Source organism: Quercus suber, unplaced genomic scaffold, assembly GCF_002906115.3.
Source record: "Quercus suber isolate HL8 unplaced genomic scaffold, Cork oak 2.0 scaffold_147, whole genome shotgun sequence".
In the NCBI taxonomy this organism is placed as follows: domain Eukaryota; kingdom Viridiplantae; phylum Streptophyta; class Magnoliopsida; order Fagales; family Fagaceae; genus Quercus; species Quercus suber.
The window spans coordinates 176,568-201,580 of NW_027069608.1; the positions used below are offsets into that span (position 1 = coordinate 176,568).

The 25,013-nt window shown below is 34.5% G+C and overlaps 1 protein-coding gene across 1 annotated transcript; it reads left to right on the forward strand.

Annotated features, from left to right (window-relative positions):
* Window positions 1-25,013, forward strand: LOC112013030 (uncharacterized). Its single transcript, XM_065777022.1, has 22 exons — window positions 1-220; window positions 1,518-1,724; window positions 3,215-3,245; window positions 3,689-3,873; window positions 4,618-4,777; window positions 6,562-6,661; window positions 9,042-9,126; window positions 14,917-15,006; window positions 15,463-15,543; window positions 16,482-16,625; window positions 16,926-17,008; window positions 18,308-18,446; window positions 18,558-18,641; window positions 19,926-20,087; window positions 20,166-20,253; window positions 21,187-21,264; window positions 22,295-22,361; window positions 22,478-22,577; window positions 23,807-23,923; window positions 23,998-24,054; window positions 24,431-24,593; window positions 24,671-25,013. Exons 1-21 carry the CDS (start codon window positions 110-112, stop codon window positions 24,578-24,580), a joined length of 2,319 nt encoding a protein of 772 aa, XP_065633094.1. The 5' UTR covers window positions 1-109; the 3' UTR covers window positions 24,581-24,593; window positions 24,671-25,013.

Genomic DNA, 25,013 nt, shown 5'->3' on the forward strand with positions numbered 1-25,013 from the left:
ACGCGTCTCCTTCTACTCACATACAGTATTGTTTCTTTTGTACTTCTTGCCAAAACCTCCTTTGGGATCTCCATCTTTCCCACTGAAAAAATCACAGGCTTTTCCATCCATGGAGTTCAGACCCCGCAATTACATTGCCGAACGACAATCCCACGCGCTCCCTCGCCTACGCGCCCAAAACCATCCTCTCGCTGCTCCGTCCTCACCTCTCCTTAGCCAGGTCCAACTCACTGTCTCTCAAATTTTCCGTTTCTTTTTCGTTGACCTTAAGCACTTGTTTGGATGCTAAGAAAATCTAGGGGAAAAAAAAAAAAAAAACCTGTTGCAACCGAAATTTTCAAATTTAGATTAATTCAGTCTCTGCGGCCAGTACGCCCAATTGGCTTAGTATTTTGGCGCCAGAGTCTGACCATTATTTCGTTTTCTCATGAATAAATTTCTCAGCAACCAAACAGAGCATACATTATTTTTCGTTAACTACAATTATATACGTGCTACTTAATGATACATAACAAAATTGATATTAAACCATGTAATATATATATATATATATTTTTTTTTTTTTTAAATTGGCTATGGCTAGGTGGTGAAATTGTTAAATCAAGAGTATGCAATTGCACCAAATAGGACATGGATGTGGTACTGTTTAATATGCATTCTATAGACTAAGCTATGAGTTTGGGGGTTACAGTAAGACTGCCTACTAATCACCGCTCTCAAACCCCGCAAAAGTGGGAGATGGGTACACAATCTTTTTAGACTAAGCTATGAGATGCATTGCAGTTGTGTTGGAATATTTGAGATATATGTATATATGTGCACTTGTGCCCACGCATGTGCGTGGGTGCCTATTTATGCATGCGCTCCCATGTTTATCTATGTGCGTGCATATGTGCTAAGAATACCTACCAATCATCTCTCCCGGACCCTGTAGAATTGGGAGCTAGATACAATCTTTTCGGACTAAGCAAAAAGATGCATTGCAATTGTGTTGGATATTTGAGATATATGTATATATGTGCACATGTGCCCACACATGCACGTAGGTGCCTATTTATGCATGCACTCACATGTTTGTTTGTGTGCATGTGTGTGTGCTAAGACTACCTACCAATCACCTGTCCCAAACCTTGTAGAAGTGGGAGCTGGATACAACCTTTTAAACTAAGCCATGAGATGCATTGCAGTTGTGTTGGAATATTTCAGATATGTACATAGCTGTACACATGCCCATACATGCGTGCAGGTGCCTATTTATGCATACGCTCACATGTTTGTGTGTGCTCATGTGTGCGTGCCTGTTTATGTTTGTATGTTGTGTTGGAATATGTGAGGTGTATGTATGTATGTATGTGTATTTATTTATGTATTGCATGCCTGTCTTTTCTGATCTTAAGGTGAATTTTGAGGTGTTACATCAATGCATCATCATGTTATAAATGTATTGATTTGTGGATTGAGTTTGGTCAACAAAGTGTAATTTTCTCTTGACAAAGTTCAATTATGTCTTATAATAGGTTGATGTTGTGGATCATGGAAACAATGACTTTTTCGACCCACTGAGGAGATCAGATAATAATGCGACAGTTTCTAAAGATGATTTTCAAGATCATGAAAATACTTCTAGTGAAACTTCTACTCAACTCCCGACAAAGGAATGGATGTCTTTCAAGAGATTCTTAATGCAGAGATTTCCTGTCTCCAAAATGGTTTCAATTTCTTCAGTAAGTATATGAATAATTTCCCTTGGAAATTTCAACTTCCTAGTTGATACTTATATGTCTTGTAGTTTTTGCTGAAGACCAAGGACATGTCAAGTGTTTTTAAGCCTAGCATACTTGTGTTTTGGTGGTGCACTGATGTCTACATCATCAATTTTAACTTTGTACAGTTTTCATTATAAAATATTGCTTGATTATGGTTTCTCTGATGAAAGTTACTCAATTTATTAAAAAAAAAAAAAGTTACTCAATTTATTACTGGCCAATTTAGGTTTCAGAACCATTAACGATACTGAGGTATATAAAGTTATAGTCACGTTTTACCTATAAAAATAAAGTTATAGTCACGTTTTGTTGCCAGAAGGGCTTTCTTTATTTATTTTTTAATCATTTGATGTTTTATGCTAGGATTTATAAAGACTACTATAGTGCTGAGGTAACGCATTACTAAATATTATTCTTTGGTTAAAGGAGTGCATTTAAATTTATTACCACTCATCAAAAGATTTGGATTATATTAAAATGGCTGTTCATAATGATGGTCCAGATGTTGGTTTCACCTTCTAGTCATTTCTAGCATACATTTAAATAGAATCCTGAAATGTTTGAAGCATTGTTGATGCATGGGAGACTACTTATAAAAAAAATTGTTGATGCATAGAGACAATGCACTTAGATGTTACTTTATTTTTTGTAGTTCCAAAAAGGCCAATGTTAAAGATTTTACCTGAATTCAAGTTTCCAGTCTTTGTTGGGCTGTAATGGTTCAGTTCATCTAGTTTTAATATTAATGAGTTGACCATCAATCATTATAATACTTTCTTTTATGGCTTCCTAGTTAAGCATGATCTTCCTAGCATTATTGAATCAAAATTTTTGGCAAGAATATGTTAGGAAAACTACAACTTGAAAATGTTGTGGTGAAGTAGGGAATACATATGGTTGTCAGTTGTCCTGAACAGTTTCATCACCTGCATTATAGGGTTGAGAAGGATATCTATATGGGTCAAGATCAAGTTACACTTGGTATAACTCTTTATTTCTGCTGCATCATTTAATAACTTTTTCTTGGACAAATATATTGAAAACTCATCATGGGTTACATGTTTTCTTTGTTCTTAATATGCATGCAAAATCTATATTACCAATCCATAAACTCATTTTATTATATAATATAAAAAAAAAATTGAAATGTAAATTTTTTTATAGATTAGATGGTTATTGATCTTTGATCATATTGATAGTTTGCAAGCATGGAGGGAGGATATAAGGAGACAATGTAGTCTAACAGTAGATTTGTAAAAAAAAAAAATGGTTATTAAATGGTGTAACATTAACAAAGGTTTTGGTAATTTAAATTTGGACCTATACCTCTGTGTGTGTGTGTGTGCATGTGTATAGTTATCAAATTTTGAAGTAGAGCTGCTGTTTTTTCTCTTCAAATTTTCTTCTTCTAAGACATAACATTTTCCCCCTTTTAAATTTATTTACAGATATCCAATGTGATAATGAAAGGTGCAAAGGGTATGGTGGCTTGCTCTCCTCTGTTTTTCTTTAGTTGATATTGTTAGAATTATAGTTAAATGATTAAATTTACCATTTCTAAACAACTTAACTTTTGGGGGAATTGGTAAATTATCATGGTATTAGAGCAGCAGGTCTTGACTTTGATCCCTATTTGCACTCTACCTCCTATTTAAAATGTTAAAACTTCCACGTTTTAGGCTCCACTTATTAAGGGGGAGTTTAGACTCACACGTGTGAGGGAAGCTTTAGAATTATGGTTGAAAGCTTAAATTCACTATTTCCAAGCAGCTTAAGCTTTTGGAACAAATAGTAATTTAAAATATATCAAGTTTTATCAATGGCAAGAATGCTTTGTTTATTTTAGTTGGAATTGCTTAAATTTCTGTCAGGAGCAACCATATTACTTTTAATTGCAGTTTTGTGATGATGCCAATTTGCAGCATATGATAAATCTTCAACAAGTATGCATCTAGAGGAACTAGAAGATCCAGAAAAATATGCTGAAGAGGGTGTCAAGGTCATCACTCGGCAAGAGTATGTCTCTCGATTGCATGAGCTCAAAGATGAAATTAATCGTTCTTGGCGTGCTAATGACCGTGTAACATCTTTAAAGTTATCTATAAAGGTGAGTTTAATATGATATGGTCAACTTTTTGTATATATAATTTTTTTTTATGCCTTTTTTGATTACTGGAAATTTGTGGGAATGATCAAGCATCTTTTTGTTATATATCTCTTGTTCTTTAATATATTTATTAAGAAATCTGTAGCAGTGGCATTTTATTTATTCACTAAGAAACAGTTGGTGAAGTTAATTTAGCCATGCTTCATTCTCACTTTGGCTGAATGTTTCCAATTAATTGGTATATGAACTTGATCTATGATGCCTCATATTGATTACTATTTGAGTGTGTGTGTGTTGTGGGTGTGTATTGAGCATATATTGGGTCAATCTAGTCTTTATATACAACTACAAGGAGTTTCAACAATGACTACTTTAGTCCATTTGGGTATAGCGCAAATGTAGTTAGCATTTTTGCTTGCGTTGTTACAAATGGCATCAAAGCCAACATGGTAACCTCATGTGGGCTTGAAGACATTCCACAACGTGGGGGAGATTGTGATGCCTCAATTTAAAATTGAGTTGGTTGAGTGTGTGTTGTGTGGATGTGTGTTGAGTCTTGCAATGGGCATATGCTGGGTCGATTTGGGCTTATAAACAACTACAAGGAGCCTCAAATATGATTAGACTTGTCCTACCCATTGTTACCTATTAAGTTAATATCTTTTTCCTTACATTACCAAAGGAGAGTGAAATAACAAATAAACGATATGTCATCAAGTGATATCACATTCCTTCTTTCTGCAGGTTGCTAGGCTTTTGATGGATACATCAATTTTACAATTTTATCCTACACTTTTTGTTCTTGCTATGGATATAATGGATATGCTTGGGGATATGGTATGGAAGCGAATCATGTGGAAAGCCGAATTTGCTGAAGATGGAACCAGACTCTGCTCCTTACCAGGTCTTTCATCATTTTCTGTCTCCCTCTCTCTTCTTTTTCTTTATAGTAATGCAATGGGATTTATGCATCTAAAGAATTGGAAATATTAAGGCAGGACATGCATAAATAGCATGGCTCAGTTGGAACAGAATTATGAGATCTGAACTGACGTGGCCATTGAAATATAAACCTGATGTTCTGCTTAGCCATTGTTTTCAGTCAGCTAATCTGACTGCTTATGATGAAAACTTGTTGGAATCTTTGTGAACCATCTAGAATTTGCATAGGTTGTGAAACTTAGTCTTTATGGTATTGGTTGGGTATGGACCTCACGTTTAAAGGGTTTGCCTGGGGCATCTTAAGCTCCAGCTATCTGGTGACAAAGTTGAGTCTTTTAAAAGCAGATTGTATTTGGTAAAGCACTCACATTCTTAGGGAGGTTCAGCATTAGGCTAAAAATTGCTCCTTATTACTTTAAAGTTTGAAGAGTCTCATGGTAATTATCATGGGCTCCACACATTACTAGGGCGGTTCAGGACCAGGAATTAGAGTTTGTGATCTTATATTTTTTACTATTTATGTTCCACTTTTATGTGTTGGGTTGGCGAGCATAGATTGTTATGGTCACATTCCAGAAATCATGGTTTTGAAGTTGGCCTTGAGGTCAAATAGAAGTGTCTTTCTTCCTTGGAAGGCATTTGGAAGGTCAAAGCTCTGTCAAGAGTAGCTTTCTTTACTTGGACTATTGCATTAGAGAAGATTTAATGACGGAGAATCTTAGAAAAACAAGGATTGTTGTGGTTGATTTGTGTTGCATGTGTAAGACTAGCAGGGAGACAGCATACCATCTTCTTATTTATTGTAATATAGCAAAGGTCCTTTGGTTTTTTATGCTCTGCTTATTCAGTAATATGTGGACTATACCTGGAACAGTAGTTGAATTATTGGCATGCTGGATACGACAGTTTGAAGGACTGTAGTGGCGAGATAGAAAAGGTTGTTCCTTTATATGTGTGGTGCATTCGGATTAAGTGGTAGCTACAAGGTTCTTTCATTTTTTCAAATTTGTTGGCGTTCATTGAACTCCTAAACTCAGGGGTCTCAGTGTCATTTCCATGTACATGTTGTACTATTAATTTCTAATAAAATCACTACTTCTTTGAAAAAACAATGATAAAGAAGAAAAAACAATTTTCTTCTCTAATCATTTTTTTCAGATGGAAGAAAATGGGTCAAGCTCAATGTGAGTGTCAATTTCTATGAGTTGAATCTAAATTCTTGATGGATTTCTAGGAGAAACATTCATTCTATTTTCTGGAGACTACTCTTTGAGTGTGAATGATTGATGTAAGAAGCCTTGAAGTGTTCTATGCATATCTGGGTAATCTTTGGTATAATAACATGTAATGATCTCTCTGTTCATTTCATTCATGCATGGTTTTAAGAATTTATTGCTGATATTTTCTCAAATCTTATTACTGTATGTTAACATGATTGAAGGGCATGGTAAACTGCCATGTTGTGAAGAATGAATGAATGAAGTAAGAGCCTGTTGGGTGGTGTTTTTTTGTACTGGTAGCATCTAGAACAGAGCAACAGATCTTCAAGGCCTTTGATAATTCAAACTTAGTTGTGGCTCTTCCTTTTCTGCCCTTCTTTGCTTTTTCCCCCTACTTGTTGCTGAATATTTTATTTAATCCTTCTTCAACAAGTTAGGTCTACGCAGCACAACATTGTTAGTTTTATTTTTTTGGTAGTGGGTTGATAGTTTTTCCTGATTTTTTTTTTATTATTATTTATGGCAGATAACTTTCAAGCAAGTGACATTTGCTCTGATGCCAAAGAAACTTGCAATAATTGGTTCTGCAAAATTGGTTCCATCCGGGAGCTTCTTCCACGCATGTGAAGTCCTCTTTTCTTAGTCTCTATATTTAGTATCCTTGTAGTATTGACTGTTGCTAGTCATGCCAAGTTGTAATCTCTTCTACTTCTCTTGCTCGTCATTTATTATGGTCTTTTTTTTTTTGCCTATGCTTTTCTCCCTTCCCCCTGGTTCCTATGTTTTGTTAAAGAAAGTGTTATGTTTGTTTCTAGTTGGCAATTTATTTCAATCACTAAGGGGGTGTTTGGATTATTTTTTTTCATCACTCAATTTCCGTTATTCGTCACTCATCACTCAATTTCCGTCACTCGTCACTCGTCACTCATCACTCATCACTCTAAAATACCATGTTTGTTTGGCACCATCACTCAATATTTTCACACTATTTGTGGGCCCCATACCTGTCACCCGGTGCAGTTTTTTTTTTTTTTTTTTTTTTTCTTCAGTACCCAAACTCACCGAACCAANTATATGAATTGCCACAAAATAGTCACAGGATAGCAATTGCTGGGGAGAATCAGCATGGGCTTGAAATTATTTACCATATGGACGAAATGAGAAATCAACCGTGCTGGCTGGTTATCATCATCTTTCGTATTCAAAAAATCACCATCATCATGTAGATTTTGTGAAATTTCAAACAGCAGCTGTATGGATGTTGGATCACTTATAGAACCGTTCCTGCTCAATGAAATAAACATAAACTATAACTGCTACCTGGAAATCAAATCAAATCTTCAAACATACCAAGAATTAGAAAGAAATCCAGGTCATAAAGTATAAGGAGCCAACTAGATATCTATATTTAGGTTCTCACTGGATTTTATCTACCAGATACTAAATACAAATACATCAAATCATGAAACTTGAAGGATTGGTAGTTGATGTTTCCAGATATATGAACCTGGACTCTCCTGTACATTTCCTGTGTACTGAAGTATCTCTTTTTTGCAATATAAGTTTAATTTATGAAAGAAAAAAAATTCCAGATATGAACTAATAATAAACCTACCCTGAGGATGACATTCCATGTTTAAGTTAAGACATCTATATGTATACAATATTGAAACCCAAAAAAAGAGAGATTCCAACACTACCAGGTTTTTGAAACCCAAATTCTGTCACATAACATTTGTTCAGATTGTTCTGTAAATCAGTGCCTCACATGTTCTAAAAGTTACTTTATGACCTAAAATCATTCAATCACATTGTGTCATTAATCCTTCTTTTATTTATTTATTTTTTAAGGTAAAGAGCTTCATTGAAAAAAATACAAAACCAAAGCACATAGGCAGTGTACTGTGGAACCATCAAAATGTCTAAACTAAATTGCAAGGAAAGTACAAGAATCAAGCAAATCATGCAACAAATTAAAAAATAAAAATAAAATGAATCAATCTCTCATTCCCTTCAAACGGATCATGGTCCAAATTACCACACTTTTGTGTCTATTGAACTTGCTCAACCAGCTAGCTAAAAGCTCCACAACCCCCATGGCATAAACCAATGAACCCCAAATAGTGAAAACATCATAGTCCACATCTCTAGCTACAGGGCAGTGTAGGAGTAAATGAGCAATAGTCTTCCAATTCCTCTTACACATACAACTCAATTTCCATAGTAAGGACCATTAGTGTTACTTCAAGGCTGTCTTTGGCTGCATGGAAAATTTGGATGAGGAACTGGGTGGAATTTTACTGCTTTTTTTTTTTTTTTTTTTAAAAATCCCCATGAAGTTTGGCTCCAAATCCATCCATCCCAAGGAGTCGCCTGCTTTTCAACCTGAGTGCTTATGAAGACCTTTCTTACCTACCTACTGCTATCCACCTAGGGGTAAGACAGGTAGTGGCTGGTCCAGTAGGCAGGTGGAACCAATCCCAGTGAAGGGTAGCATAGGAAAGCCAGGCACATCAACATAAAGATCAGGCTTTAACTAGACAAAGCAGGGTATGAAAACATAGTTGTTGAATAATGTACCTTGTCGCCATGTTGAGGATATGCATATTGACAATGCTCCGTGAGCTCCCATACATTATATCTAAGATCTCCAGAAAATGGTTCTACAAAGTAGCATTTACAATTAATCACCCCATTTTTAGTTCACAAAAATGTAAAGTGTCTCAAACTACACAACATGAAACAAAAAAGGCAAATAAAATTACTATTCATTTACAATTTTATGAAATATCAACAACAACAACAAAGCCTTAGTTCCAAAATTTGGGGTTGGCTATAGATCCTCAACAGATTAGATTGGGTTAGTCACATGAATTCTTTTCCTCAAGAGATTAGATTCAAGACACCCACACACATGAAAAATAAATAAATAAATAAAAGCTACTATGAGAGTAAGAAGCATACCAAGGTGAATACATCCTCTACGACCTTGAAATGAGTAAGAAGCTTCACCAAGATGGATTGCAAGCTTGCCAATTCATCTTCAGTGACCACTTTATTGTATGCTCTCTTTGAAATACCTCCTAAAATGGTGTTCAGATGGTTATCCTGGCACAAATGAATAGATTCAGAGGATATACAAATGCTCACATCCACGATACTGCAAGCAAGCTTGATAACAGAACAACTGAAGTTGGAAGGATATCAAATAAAAAAATCAACATTGCAGAGAGAGCCCAAACAAGCTTCATCCTAGAAAACATAGCCTAACTATTCTTACTGCCTTGGACCCAAAGTTATACCTATGTCATAATAATTCCAACAAAAAAGCCGTAGAACTTAGCAAAGTAGAATACTGAGGTTATTCAAATTAGTCACTATTGTACCAAAAAGGGAAGAGTGCCTAACTCTCTCTCTCTCTCTCTCTCTCTCTCTCTCTCGATAAGCAATAAATTTCATTAAATAGCACAAAAGGGGCACAGCCTTACTACCTTAGTACTTGGGAATCTGGATGCATATAAGATCAAAAAAGAGAGTAGAATTATCCTTTCATAAATTTAACTTCTTTACAGTTAACTAGTATTAAAACAAGAGAAAGAATAATTAAAAACGACATGGAAAGTTACAACAATGGCATTTGATTTTACTTTTTTAACTTGTGCTGGGACTTAGTTGCATTTAAAGAATTATATACAACTAAGTTGCATTTAAAGAATTAATTACTTTAGATTGTGCTGGGACTCAGTTGCAATTAAAGAGCGTGTTAATTTTACATAGAATTAAGAATTAAGTTCAGTTTACTTCAACTGAACAAGACTGCCAGTGCTGCAATAGCATTGAGGGGAAAAAATAATAAAGAAGGAAAGAAAAACTCATAATGAGTCAAAGCACCAAACAAATGTTCTACTTAAGACTGTTGCATGTAGGAAAGAGTTGTGATAATTTAATGCCACATCAAACAAAGATAGTCTCAAAAAGTGTCACAATAAATACAGTTATTCATAGAACTGAATTGAAAAACAGAACCAAAGGCCACCCAAACTTACCATCTGATTTTGAAGAACAATATCCACATAAGCATCCACAACCTTCAGGTACTCATCAAGGCTATTCCTTTCACTCATAACCTGATATTGTATTTATCATTTAAACACAGAGACTCATTCATAAAACAAAGATAAATAAAATATTCCAAAACAACATAGCATTGGGAATTTTAGGACCTATAATGTATTTAAATAGCTACAACATCAACCATTACTATTAAATATTATTTCTTCCCTACCATAAATGCCAATAAATAATTGTGTAATCTAAAAAATAGTGAAATTTACATTTCAAAAGGTTACATAAAACGTGACTCATTGATAGAATGAACACACATACCACTCCAAAAAAAAACAATAATGAGTTGAAGAGAAAGAACCCAAACCTAAGATTACTCTTAACATACCAAAGTAGGGTTTTATATAAGAAAACTAACTATGTTACAAAAACTCATAGAATGTAAAAAGTAAATTAAAAAAAAAATTAAAAAAAAAAATGTTGAAATCAAGCAAATAGGCGTAGATTACTCTACAGACCTGAGTAACTTTATCAACCACAGCATGGACAATGTCCCTTCGAGATTTCCTTTCAGAAAGCCTGAATCCAAGTAACCTGTAATTCAAACACTACTCCCACCACAAAATAAATGAATAAATAAACTGCATATCAAATATCAGGATAAATAAATTAATTAATTAACGGCCAAAGTAAAGGAGGTGCCACTTCTTATGCAAAGAGTCATTAGCATAAGAACAACACCTGGTCAAAGGAATAATCATTGCTGCATTCAATGGTATGAAGGATCTCCACAGCACTTGAAGTAACAACTTCAGCAGGAAGTTCCTTAAGTAGATGATGCAGAACAATTGAGAGGCAAGAGAAACTCCCAAACAACTCCACTTGATTCATTCCTAGCCCAAACTCCACAAGCACATTACCTACTTGCCTCTTGCAAAACATACAGTACAAATGTCATCAAATAAGATATTGCAGAAAGCAACTAGTTCATGTCAGAGAACCTACTATTAAGGTTAAGATAACTTCATTAGCGCACTCTTAGATTTCTGGATAGATGTAATGGAAGAAATGGCTTCAGAAGAATCAAAATAAGAATTTTGAAAACAATTCTTATAAATCAATATTTTCACTCTTGCATTTTAGTAGTTCAGAAAAAACATATTAACAGTGATATGTAGAACCCTACCATATGCTAGGGTTTGAGACAGGAAGTATGAGTATCACATGAAACTCCACATATACCTGAGAAGCATCCTTAAATATGCATTTCATAATATACTCAATGGTTGGCTCCATCAGAGTGACAAGCAATCTTCTGTTGTTTGTAATATTTCCTTGTGTTGTTTCCTTGGCTGATATGATCCGCATCACTAGAATCTTGATGTCGTTAACACATTTAACTAGGTATCCTGTCAAATTATTGTCAGACATGCAAGTGTAGATAAGAATTGAAAGAAAAGGGGGAGCAGGGGGGTGGGGGGGGGGGGAGGACATATGAATAGCCTGCTACACATGATCCGCAAAGGAACATGTCTCAACAGGATTATCAATTACTAAATGTAGAACACAGCACAAAAATCCAGGTCAAGTCACAGGATTTGGGCACACCTTCAGATTAGCAGGATTCCAATTAATAATTTTTTACACCTGTCTAAATTGCCTCTATAAAGGTGGAAATCATCTTGGGTTGCACTGGTGCAGCATTTTCTTTAATGAAGTTACACACACTAAAAATAGGGCAATCAGAGAAGTCCAATATTCAGTGAAAATAAGAAAAGAATATGTAGTTAGGGAATTATTATATGAATTTCACCAAGAACTGCAGAAAATATTTTCAGAGGGCATAATTTCCATTCAACCATTAACCAATAAGGATCTTTTCCTAAATGGATATTCTGAGTTAAAAAGTAGTAAGATAAATTTAAAGCTGTATAGCCACCAAAGCAAGTATCAGTTTCAATTCTAGCAATAACTAGATTCAACTCAGTCTTAATTTGGGTTTTTAATCCACTGTCAGCACATTGCCCAGCCAAATGTCAACAGAATCTAGGATATATGAACCTGGACCACACTGGGCCAAACCCACTCCATGTTATGCCTAATCCATGGCACATGCTAATAATGTTTGCATACTTGAGCAGGAATGCAACTAATGGGACAGCACGTCATTGGTCAGTTATGCATGCATTTTCTGTATGCATGAAGAATACAAATGTGTACCTATATCACATGAGGGCAACTTCTGGGCACAGTGGGCCATATACAGACGACAGTAGGCAGATGCCAATGGATCTGCTAACCCTCTTGTCATCATAACCAAACGCTGGACACTGTCTTCAGGTTTGTCAACCAGGAAACGCCAGCAAGGCAATAAAGCCAGCTCTAAATAACTGAAGTCCAACATCAATCAAACAACCAATTAAAGAAAGCAAAATCTCAAAGAAAGAGAAATTGAGGAGAAAAGCCAAAATAAATTCTAAAAAGCATTTGTATGAAAAATACAACGAGGCAGATATAGAGAGAAATTCTGCCAAATAACTTTGGAAGTCTATTGGAACAATCACATATCAAGAAATTGGGTCCAGTGTGTGCTGCTCCTGTATGCATATGGGTTATTTTCATGATTATTAGGGGGTGTTTGGATTTTTGATTTCCATAACTCAATTCTCAGTTTCCATAACTCATAACTCAAAAATGGTGGGACCCATAACAAAAGGGTTGTTTGGCAAACGATAACTCTGTTTCCATAACTCTGTTTCTATCACTCAATTTTCTGATTTTTGAGTTATGAGTTATGGAAACTGAAAACACATTTTGGCTGTTTTCAGTTTTCATAACTCATAACTCAATGGCAATATTGTAATTAAACACACATAGGGGATCCACAAATAGTGCTCAGCCGCACCTTTTGACCACTTTTGACTTTGTTTTTTTTCTTTCTTCTCCTGGGTTGGCTGTGCGGTTCTTTTTTTTTTTTTCACTGGTTCGGTCTTCATGTTCTGGGTTTTTTTTTTTTTTTTTTTTTTTTCACTAGGTTCGGTGAGTTTGGGTACTGAAGAAAAAAAAAAACCATCATTCAAAAAGAAAAGAAAAGAAAAGAAATTCTTACTCATCCTCTATATGCCATCCAGAGAGATTGGCAACTTCTGTCAAGGCTACTCTCCAAGTCTTCACATCATCAATCTTATCTTTGAATCGATTTTCATGTTTTGCAAAAGCTTCCGCGAAAGACCCTCTCTGATACCTGACATCACTAGGATCCACATAGTGGAACACAGGAAGGACTGTCAGCTTCTTCTTGTCCATGTACTCAACAATCTTTGCTAGTTCGATCAAACACCAACTCGACGAAGCATATTGTTTGGATAGAACGACAACAGCAATTTTCGATTCATCTATTGCTCTCAGGAGCCCTGAGTTAATCTTTGTTCCTTGCTCGAGCCTCTCATCGTCCCTATATGTGAATATCCCTTCTTGCTTCAACCTATAGTATAGATGGTTTGTGAAATTGTTGCGGGTGTCGATGCCTCTGAAACTGAGAAACACGTCGAATTCGTATTTGCATCCAGGGGTAGAAGGAGGAGGAATAGATGACGAGGAGGAGGAGGAGGCGTTTTTTATGGCCAGAAAAGCCATCGGAAATATGCCAGAGATATGTATTAAAAATATATTAAACTAGTTCTTTGAAGAATTTAACACAAAAAAGAAAATGTAAATTGAAGAAGAAGAAGAAAGCAAATTTGAGCTGGATTTTAATTTGAAGAAGTGGAAAAGAAAAAAGGAGATGGATATACGGGCTTGAAAAAGTGAGTTCACAGATTTTTTATGAAATTGCAGGGAAGACTGAAGATCTCAAAAAATTTCTTTTGAAATAACGCTGGATTCATGAATCAGTTACAATAAAAAGTGTCTTTATAATTAAGAAGGAACTGGGACGGGCTCTTGAGTTGAGTCTTTGGAAGTGACAGAATGATTGAGACTTGAGAGGAACAGGCATTAAATTAAGGGTTTCAAGGAAATTTTTATCGTTAGTGAAAACCTATCAAAAATTTTAACCGCTTTTTTAATTATTGATGAAAATTTTTCTAAAATGAGTCGTTAATATATGTATGTTGTGATGACATATATTAATCGGACCTTTATAGTACAACATTAGTACAAATTTCTTGTATTTTAACTTAAGAAATTTTTATTTTATATGCTCAATTTTCAAAACACCAAATTATCTTTTTTTTCACAATATTTCATTAAAATATCAATTTTTCTTAACTTTTCAAAATTTTTTTTTTATCTTCCTTCGCACACAACAATTATCATTCAATATTTTCCTAAAGAATAAATAACTAAATGAAAAATAAATGGTGTCCACGTAAATTTACACAATTATTAAAGAAAACTTGTAAATTTACACAATTATATATGGACTGATGTGGGTCATTTTTAGGCAAAATTATGTAAATTTTACACTTTTTTTATTATACACTGATTGATGTCAATGCTCTAACCATCCTAACAATGAAATAAGAAATAGACGTGGTAAAAAGTTGGGTCAAGTTCAGTCTAGGTAAAAACAAATGTCATTATAAGAGAGTTAGAAATGGGTCGGGTCAATCGGGTTGCGGAGCGGGTCAGAACAACCCATATTTTTTCAAATGAAATTTTTTTTTTTTTTTCTTTGACCAGGTGTTGTTCTTATGCTAATGACTCTTTGCATAAGAAGTGGCACCTCCTTTACTTTGGCCGTTAATTAATTAATTTATTTATCCTGATATTTGATATGCAGTTTATTTATTCATTTATTTTGTGGTGGGAGTAGTGTTTGAATTACAGGTTACTTGGATTCAGGCTTTCTGAAAGGAAATCTCGAAGGGACATTGTCCATGCTGTGGTTGATAAAGTTACTCAGGTCTGTAGAGTAATCTACGCCTATTTGCTTGATTTCAACATTTTTTTTTTTAATTTTTTTTTTAATTTACTTTTTACATTCTATGAGTTTTTGTAACATAGTTAGTTTTCTTATATAAAACCCTACTTTGGTATGTTAAGAGTAATCTTAGGTTTGGGTTCTTTCTCTTCAACTCATTATTGTTTTTTTTTGGAGTGGTATGTGTGTTCATTCTATCAATGAGTCACGTTTTATGTAACCTTTTGAAATGTAAATTTCACTATTTTTTAGATTACACAATTATTTATTGGCATTTATGGTAGGGAAGAAATAATATTTAATAGTAATGGTTGATGTTGTAGCTATTTAAATACATTATAGGTCCTAAAATTCCCAATGCTATGTTGTTTTGGAATATTTTATTTATCTTTGTTTTATGAATGAGTCTCTGTGTTTAAATGATAAATACAATATCAGGTTATGAGTGAAAGGAATAGCCTTGATGAGTACCTGAAGGTTGTGGATGCTTATGTGGATATTGTTCTTCAAAATCAGATGGTAAGTTTGGGTGGCCTTTGGTTCTGTTTTTCAATTCAGTTCTATGAATAACTGTATTTATTGTGACACTTTTTGAGACTATCTTTGTTTGATGTGGCATTAAATTATCACAACTCTTTCCTACATGCAACAGTCTTAAGTAGAACATTTGTTTGGTGCTTTGACTCATTATGAGTTTTTCTTTCCTTCTTTATTATTTTTTCCCCTCAATGCTATTGCAGCACTGGCAGTCTTGTTCAGTTGAAGTAAACTGAACTTAATTCTTAATTCTATGTAAAATTAACACGCTCTTTAATTGCAACTGAGTCCCAGCACAATCTAAAGTAATTAATTCTTTAAATGCAACTTAGTTGTATATAATTCTTTAAATGCAACTAAGTCCCAGCACAAGTTAAAAAAGTAAAATCAAATGCCATTGTTGTAACTTTCCATGTCGTTTTTAATTATTCTTTCTCTTGTTTTAATACTAGTTAACTGTAAAGAAGTTAAATTTATGAAAGGATAATTCTACTCTCTTTTTTGATCTTATATGCATCCAGATTCCCAAGTACTAAGGTAGTAAGGCTGTGCCCCTTTTGTGCTATTTAATGAAATTTATTGCTTATCGAGAGAGAGAGAGAGAGAGAGAGAGAGAGAGAGTTAGGCACTCTTCCCTTTTTGGTACAATAGTGACTAATTTGAATAACCTCAGTATTCTACTTTGCTAAGTTCTACGGCTTTTTTGTTGGAATTATTATGACATAGGTATAACTTTGGGTCCAAGGCAGTAAGAATAGTTAGGCTATGTTTTCTAGGATGAAGCTTGTTTGGGCTCTCTCTGCAATGTTGATTTTTTTATTTGATATCCTTCCAACTTCAGTTGTTCTGTTATCAAGCTTGCTTGCAGTATCGTGGATGTGAGCATTTGTATATCCTCTGAATCTATTCATTTGTGCCAGGATAACCATCTGAACACCATTTTAGGAGGTATTTCAAAGAGAGCATACAATAAAGTGGTCACTGAAGATGAATTGGCAAGCTTGCAATCCATCTTGGTGAAGCTTCTTACTCATTTCAAGGTCGTAGAGGATGTATTCACCTTGGTATGCTTCTTACTCTCATAGTAGCTTTTATTTATTTATTTATTTTTCATGTGTGTGGGTGTCTTGAATCTAATCTCTTGAGGAAAAGAATTCATGTGACTAACCCAATCTAATCTGTTGAGGATCTATAGCCAACCCCAAATTTTGGAACTAAGGCTTTGTTGTTGTTGTTGATATTTCATAAATTGTAAATGAATAGTAATTTTATTTGCCTTTTTTGTTTCATGTTGTGTAGTTTGAGACACTTTACATTTTTGTGAACTAAAAATGGGGTGATTAATTGTAAATGCTACTTTGTAGAACCATTTTCTGGAGATCTTAGATATAATGTATGGGAGCTCACGGAGCATTGTCAATATGCATATCCTCAACATGGCGACAAGGTACATTATTCAACAACTATGTTTTCATACCCTGCTTTGTCTAGTTAAAGCCTGATCTTTATGTTGATGTGCCTGGCTTTCCTATGCTACCCTTCACTGGGATTGGTTCCACCTGCCTACTGGACCAGCCACTACCTGTCTTACCCCTAGGTGGATAGCAGTAGGTAGGTAAGAAAGGTCTTCATAAGCACTCAGGTTGAAAAGCAGGCGACTCCTTGGGATGGATGGATTTGGAGCCAAACTTCATGGGGATTTTTAAAAAAAAAAAAAAAAAAAAGCAGTAAAATTCCACCCAGTTCCTCATCCAAATTTTTCCATGCAGCCAAAGACAGCCTTGAAGTAACACTAATGGTCCTTACTATGGAAATTGAGTTGTATGTGTAAGAGGAATTGGAAGACTATTGCTCATTTACTCCTACACTGCCCTGTAGCTAGAGATGTGGACTATGATGTTTTCACTATTTGGGGTTCATTGGTTTATGCCATGGGGGTTGTGGAGCTTTTAGCTAGCTGGTTGAGCAAGTTCAATAGACACAAAAGTGTGGTAATTTGGACCATGATCCGTTTGAAGGGAATGAGAGATTGATTCATTTTATTTTTATTTTTTAATTTGTTGCATGATTTGCTTGATTCTTGTACTTTCCTTGCAATTTAGTTTAGACATTTTGATGGTTCCACAGTACACTGCCTATGTGCTTTGGTTTTGTATTTTTTTCAATGAAGCTCTTTACCTTAAAAAATAAATAAATAAAAGAAGGATTAATGACACAATGTGATTGAATGATTTTAGGTCATAAAGTAACTTTTAGAACATGTGAGGCACTGATTTACAGAACAATCTGAACCAAATGTTATGTGACAGAATTTGGGTTTCAAAAACCTGGTAGTGTTGGAATCTCTCTTTTTTTGGGTTTCAATATTGTATACATATAGATGTCTTAACTTAAACATGGAATGTCATCCTCAGGGTAGGTTTATTATTAGTTCATATCTGGAATTTTTTTTTCTTTCATAAATTAAACTTATATTGCAAAAAGAGATACTTCAGTACACAGGAAATGTACAGGAGAGTCCAGGTTCATATATCTGGAAACATCAACTACCAATCCTTCAAGTTTCATGATTTGATGTATTTGTATTTAGTATCTGGTAGATAAAATCCAGTGAGAACCTAAATATAGATATCTAGTTGGCTCCTTATACTTTATGACCTGGATTTCTTTCTAATTCTTGGTATGTTTGAAGATTTGATTTGATTTCCAGGTAGCAGTTATAGTTTATGTTTATTTCATTGAGCAGGAACGGTTCTATAAGTGATCCAACATCCATACAGCTGCTGTTTGAAATTTCACAAAATCTACATGATGATGGTGATTTTTTGAATACGAAAGATGATGATAACCAGCCAGCACGGTTGATTTCTCATTTCGTCCATATGGTAAATAATTTCAAGCCCATGCTGATTTGCCCCAGCAATTGCTATCCTGTGACTATTTTGTGGCAATTCATATAATTGGATTGACATACGTTGCTGCTCTTTATTTGTTAGGTTGACTATGGAACAGAGATGGAACGCCATTTAGCATTTTTAGTTGAATGTCGTGGAGCTTTTAGTAGCTTAAACGAACTTAAGGTATGAATTTTTTCTTTTCTTTTTCTGAAACATGGATGAGCACAGTATCTATTTTTAATCTTATGGTCTTTGATATTGTGATATTTGTTAAATATAAATTTTAAGAAAAAAATCTTATTTATGTATCTGCATTATGCTTTCTGATAACATGGCATTACTTGCTTCCCTTGTGAAGCTCATCTTCCTGAATTTTCATACATTATGCAGTTTTAATTTATAGGATTATACTCAGACACTGAATCTATAGATGAAGCCATCCAAACATTACGCAGTCCACTTGTTGTCTGGAAAATTATGTGTTTCAGAAAAGAAATAGCATCAACCCAGTTGAGGTAGAAGGATTCTTGAGGATATTCTGGTACTTAAAAACTTTCATGCCCATATTTTTAGGGCAAGTTAGAAGTTAGAAGTTAAAAAAGGGAAAAAGGATTGCTTTGTATAAATTCTTTTATGTAGATAATAAGATAACATAACCCAATAGCTCATGCTTTCATGTTCAAGAGAAGGGTTCAATGTATGCATGGGTTAAGACAAACTGGTTGCTACTTGCTACCTGTAAGGGTTGCAGGGGTACATGCTACACCCAGAGAATTTGGTCTTATTCATGTAGTAAAGTGAGGAGGTACAGCTTGGTTCTTTTGGGGCATCCAATCTTATTTATTAGGATAAAATGGCATGTAAGTATTGAATGTTTCTTAAGGCAAAATAAACCAACTTCAGAAAGAGCTATAATTTGCTTAGAAGAATAAGAAAAAGGGAAGGAAAAAAAATGAACTCATGTAGACGTAAGGTTTTTTTCCCCCAATATGTCTTGTTCAAATCCCTGTCTTAGCACCATTTCAGGTTTTGCATTCAAGAAGGAAACAGTTACTAGAATGTCCATTTAACATTTCACACTAATGATAAATGATCATATTTGTTTTCAATATGCTTACACTTGAAAAGTATTCAATGTTTCATAAGGAAAAATAAACCAACTTCAGAAAGAGCTATAGTTTGCTTAGAAGAATAAGAAAAAGGGAAGGAAAAAAAGAAAAAGAAAATGAACTCATGTAGACTTAAGGTTTTTTTCCCCCCAATATGGTTTGTTCAAATGCCTGTCTTAGCACCATTTGAGGTTTTGCATTCAAGAAGGAAACAGTTACTAGAATGTCCATTTAATACTTCATACTAATGATAAATGATCATATTTTCTTATCAAAAAAAAAAAAAAAAAAAAGAAGTAAATGATCATATTTGTTTTCAATATGCTCACACTGATTCAGCACTTCAATTTTCTGGCAGGAAACCCTTGTTCACTCCAGCAATTGTTTAGCGATTAAGGCTTTGAAAGATGCAAAAAAGCATCTTAGTTTTGTCAAATCTTGCATAGCATTTAGTGAAGTCACATTGCCTTCTATTTCAGCTTGGGTTAAACAGTTATATCTTTATCTTGAGACTGCTGAGGTAATTTTTATTCCTTTAACATCATTAAGTTATTGAAACTAATCTGAATATTGATACTTATTCACTTCAACGTTTCAGGTTGCCTTGTTATGTGGTTTAGTCTCTCATTCAGATGGACTGATAGATTCCGCAATCAACTGTTTGCTAAGTTTAGACTTGATGGATGGTTAGTTCATCTCTATTTTGTGAAGCTCTGTATAAGTAGATCTTCAACAGCATTTGTTGTGTGTGTGAAAACCAAGGATGACCTCCCTCCTTTAACGTAGGGCCTATAAGGCCATTCCACCCACCAACCCCCCTCGTTTCTTTCCTACTTTTTCCTTAACATCTAACAGAAACATTGCAATAAAAAATTAACGTTGTTTTGTGTGTGGGGGTCGAATGTAATGACCACAAATTTAGTGTATTAATCTATCTAAATGAATAGCAGATGTTGCACCTATTCTGGAAGGTCCTTGGCACTTTGGTAGCTGATTTTTCTTTCTCTTGCTCTAAGCAAGCTGAGAGTATATTTTTATACATATCAAGCTACATTAGCATTTAGCACATAGATAAAAACAAATATACAGAAATATGTGACATTGTAGTAAGTAGCATCACAAATATTTACACAAATATGTGTGAACATTAATTAACTATTGCTGGCTATTGAAATGAACAAAGCTCTGCAATGAGATATGGTTCTTGAATACATACCTATGTACATATTTATATGCATACATGTTCAAGTGTGTGTGTGAACATCTTTCAGGAATTATTTTTTTTCTGTTGCTTTATTGTTCCTGTTATTTTTGTTAATTTCTTTACTAGGAAGATGCACTATAGAGCTCAAAATTAGTACAAAAGATTACATGGAATCTCATTCTCAGACAAATAGTACCCATTGCCAATGTGTTTTATACATTTTTTCTTTAAAGATATCCTTTCTTAATCTTCCAACTTGCTAATTTTTTATGTGTTTTTGTTTGTTTACGATTGCTCATAAATTTTATATTTCTTTATTTACTGATGATGTAATGGTCATTTTGGTTGTAAATATATCAAAGATGAACGTTTCCAAATTAAATTCGTTGCTCAGTTGGATTAATTGCATCTGTAGGGTCCCGGACATCAATTGATGTTGAAGGCATACTCTCTGCAATTCAAAAGTTATGCAGCCACTTGGTTATGGTTCCAGGTGATTAATTCTTCTTTTTAATCCTCATCTTATATCCAAAATCTGTTTAGAATATGGATAAGTTTAGCTTAAGTTGCATGTTTATTTGAATGGTTCTCTTTTGGCCATTTTCTGATCTCTAAGACTAGATCTTATCTGAGAGTGGAATCTTTCTTAATTTTTAGTTTTCTACCAATGTTTGTGAAAATAAAAATTTCTTAAAAAAATGAAAAATGGAAACTCATTTTCAGATTATTAGCCAAATCTAATCTCATTTTGAATGATCAGAAACACTGATGAGCTTTTTTTTTTTTTTTTTTTCATGTAAAAGCTTTAGGTTTAGCATATTCTGCATAAGGTCCCTCACCTCCGTTTGCCACCCCAAGGGAAAAACAAATCCAAAGTAAATAAACTTTAAGGACTTTTACGTTGAGTGATAGAAGTGAAGATGATGACCTAGTTATAACTTGTTTCTGAAATAAACATCAAGAAAGAGTACCTGAATTTATAAAGTTGGTGATTCCTTATTGGCAGTTATGGATGGTATCAATTTGAACGACAAAAGTAAGTTAGGATGCTGAAAATGCAAGTGATTGTGTTATTCTAGTCCATCTAACTGAGTTTTGGTATATACCCTCTAAGATGATATATGAACACCTATCGAGGTAGCTCTATAAATTCAGATATATAGAAAGACAAACAATAAACTACATTGATGCACAGAGTCGTCATAATGCATTTGTTCCCTTTCAGTAATATTTTTGGCAAAAGTATTGATAGTTTGATACACAGAGTTCTCTTAATGCTACTTAAAAATTTTTTAAAAAAAAAGGGGGGGGGGTGGGGGGGGGGGGGTTTCTTGATGCTCCAAAGACAGGGCTTTCACTTAAGAAAGGGGTTTTCTAAAATGAGCTAAACAATCATATATTTGAGAAATTTTCTGTTGACGTGACGTTGTGTTACAATTAGCAATCTGTGTGTTTTCCAAGATCACAGTTTGAGATATCCTTCATACACTTTTTTTCCCTCACTTCATATGTTCCATCTGAAGGTAATTCTGAGCAAGGAGTCACCTACTTCCCAAATAACATACTATCTCTTGTTAATTCCAGATCTTGGTAAGCCTTCCATTGCATATTATGTCAACAACATTGCTCCATTTTCTCTTCTTTTCTTTTCCGTCTCTTTGTTATGGTCGTAGGTCTTAGTTTGATAGTTGAAAATGTCACTGCAGGATGACACCAAGAATGAGGACAAGAGTTTTTTGTGCAATTCTTACATTGACAGCTACACTATCTCAAAGTAAGCTCCCATACCATGCAGATCATGGAGAGGTATATCTACACTCTTCTTTTTAAATGTGTTAATTTTACAATTTGAGAAATCCAAACTTTCAGACTTTTAAAACATGGTCAGAATACTGAAAATATGGGTCAAAAGTTTTGAAATGTGTGGATTTGAATTTCCTTATTATCAAAATGGAAGAAGATCTCATCTTCATAGTTTTTGCTTATGTTGGTGTCATCTTTTGTAAATATATTAGTTTCATTAAGCTTCGCAGGGATTTGCTTACTGACATGATATAGACTCTCACCAATGGCCTTTAGGCCTAATGGCTCTTCAATTCAGCATAAGTTTGGAGAGGTGAGCGAGGTTGTGGGTGCAAATCCCACCTGGTGCATTAATTAATTACCAAACCAAAAGAAAAAAAAAAAAAAAAAAAGGACGAACACACATTGGCAAAGATAGTTTTCTATTATTAAGTTTTGCCTTCATTGACATCATTTAATTTGAAAAAAAAAAAAAAAATAGTATTGACGGTTTAAAAAAGAGCCAAAAAAAGATAAACAAATATTTGTTAAATTAAAAACGATTAAGGATTTGATTTTGTTTTATTCCATAAGGCCACAGTTGGGCTTTGTGGAGCCTAATTGTGTTTGATCCAGATTATGACCCGACCCAATATAAAAGTGCTACGGTTTATGGGATTTTTTCTAGAGGCTTAGTCCATGGAACAAAGGTTTGGGCCAGCCCAAGCCGGAGTGCTCATGGACAAGCCTCCTTGGGGCCTCTAGGAAAAAAAATTTGGCCCGTTTTTAGCTAATTGGTGAATCCTATGTGCAGGATAGAAAAACTATTGTTTGGAAATTAGGATTTGGTATGTTGTTGTGAGAGAGAAAACTATATTGCTGCATCTTATATTTTTTCCCAGTGAATAGTGAAATCCTTGTAACTCAATAGACGTAAGCAAATTGTTGAACCACATAAATATTGTCTCTTGTGATTGTTTGCTTTGACGCATATTTTTTTTCTCTATTTTGCATCTCACAGATCTGGAAATTTCGTGTATATTCCCTACAGCTACTACTTAATATGCATATACAATTTAAATTTAGCTGACTCATACATGAATTTTTAATTTTGCTCCTTGTCAAATAACATGTAGTCCATGAAGAGTATTTGGAATTTGCATGAACGGGGTGAAGTAACCATTGTAAAGAAAAAGCCTAGTTGTGCTGTTATATCTCATGTCTCCTAATAGATTATTTCTTTTTCCTCCCAGATTCCTGGAAATGACCTATTATTTTTTGGTGATTCATCTTACTTACGTGAACTTGTGTCCTTTGCTGAGTATGTTCTTCAGAACCTGGTTGATACTGTTCAGCAAGAGCCTTCACAGGTAACTATGCCTTTCACTATATTATTGTATAAATTGACAATTTTAGATTTTACTGATGTATGATGCTGAATAAGGCGGCTCGTGGAAGCATGGCACTTGAAGCTTGCAATTGCATTGCATCGTCTTTCATGGTAAGCTCCTCTGTCATCTTTTTGACTAGCTATCAATTTTAGTAGATCAATCGTCAAGACTCAAAAGGAATGGTACATGACAAAGCAAGTGATCTGGGAGTAGGTTTCCCATGATGGTTCTTAGGCAGGCTTGTCCAGAGGCAATCCACTTTCAAGCAATTAAATAAACATGGAAAAATGTTGGTTTCCTTTCTTATGAATCTGATAAACCTTGGTTGCTCTGCTTGTCCTGCAATACTCTCTCCCACAGCTTTGCCGTGCTGTACTGTGCATTGCCCTGCAATGTGTACTTTTTTATTATTTTTTATTTTTGTTCGTTTTTCTTCCTCATGGCTCTCTCTCTCTCTCTCTCTCTCTCTCTCTCTCTGTGTGGCAGTTAAGCAATGAAATATCCCAAGTCTGCTCCAAACTCATAGAGACTGCCAGGTTATGTTTGAGCGCCAGTGACAAATATCTGCAGTCAACCATTACACTTTTAGACATAAACTTGCTGACGCCCATGGTGTCACCATCCATTACTGTCTGAATGATAGATAAAGGTATTATGATTTGTTAAATTGGAAGTCCACCTTGGAAATGTTCATTCTAATTCATAATAATTCTTTGATTGTGACAGTACTCAGTCTTTTCACAGCGTATAAAGTTTGTAAGAAAATGTATATTTTGTTCATAGAAGATATATGTCTTCATGGAAGATGGGGGATCAACACAATTGTAGATGCTATTGGATTTAATAATGATCTGGGCTCTTGGAAGAAGCAGAGACAGTTCTTTGGGAGTTTTGAAGCCTTGCAAAGGAAATTAGCTAGATTTTATAGTTTAGATGAGTATAGTATTCGTTTTCGTTGTACAGGAGATACTAACTGGGCATGGTTCTCTTATTTCCATCTAACTACTTTTACATGATATTTCACAAATAATTGAACATTTGAACATAGCTACAATCATTTATCTTTTTA

Bases quoted from the DNA above. Each gene is read 5' to 3' on its own strand.
- LOC112013030 (XM_065777022.1), top strand. From the start codon at position 110: ATGGAGTTCAGACCCCGCAATTACATTGCCGAACGACAATCCCACGCG. The intron at 4,778-6,561 runs GTCTTTCATCAT...TATTTATGGCAG, and splicing joins CAGACTCTGCTCCTTACCAG to ATAACTTTCAAGCAAGTGAC. The intron at 6,662-9,041 runs AAGTCCTCTTTT...ATGAGTAAGAAG, and splicing joins GAGCTTCTTCCACGCATGTG to CTTCACCAAGATGGATTGCA.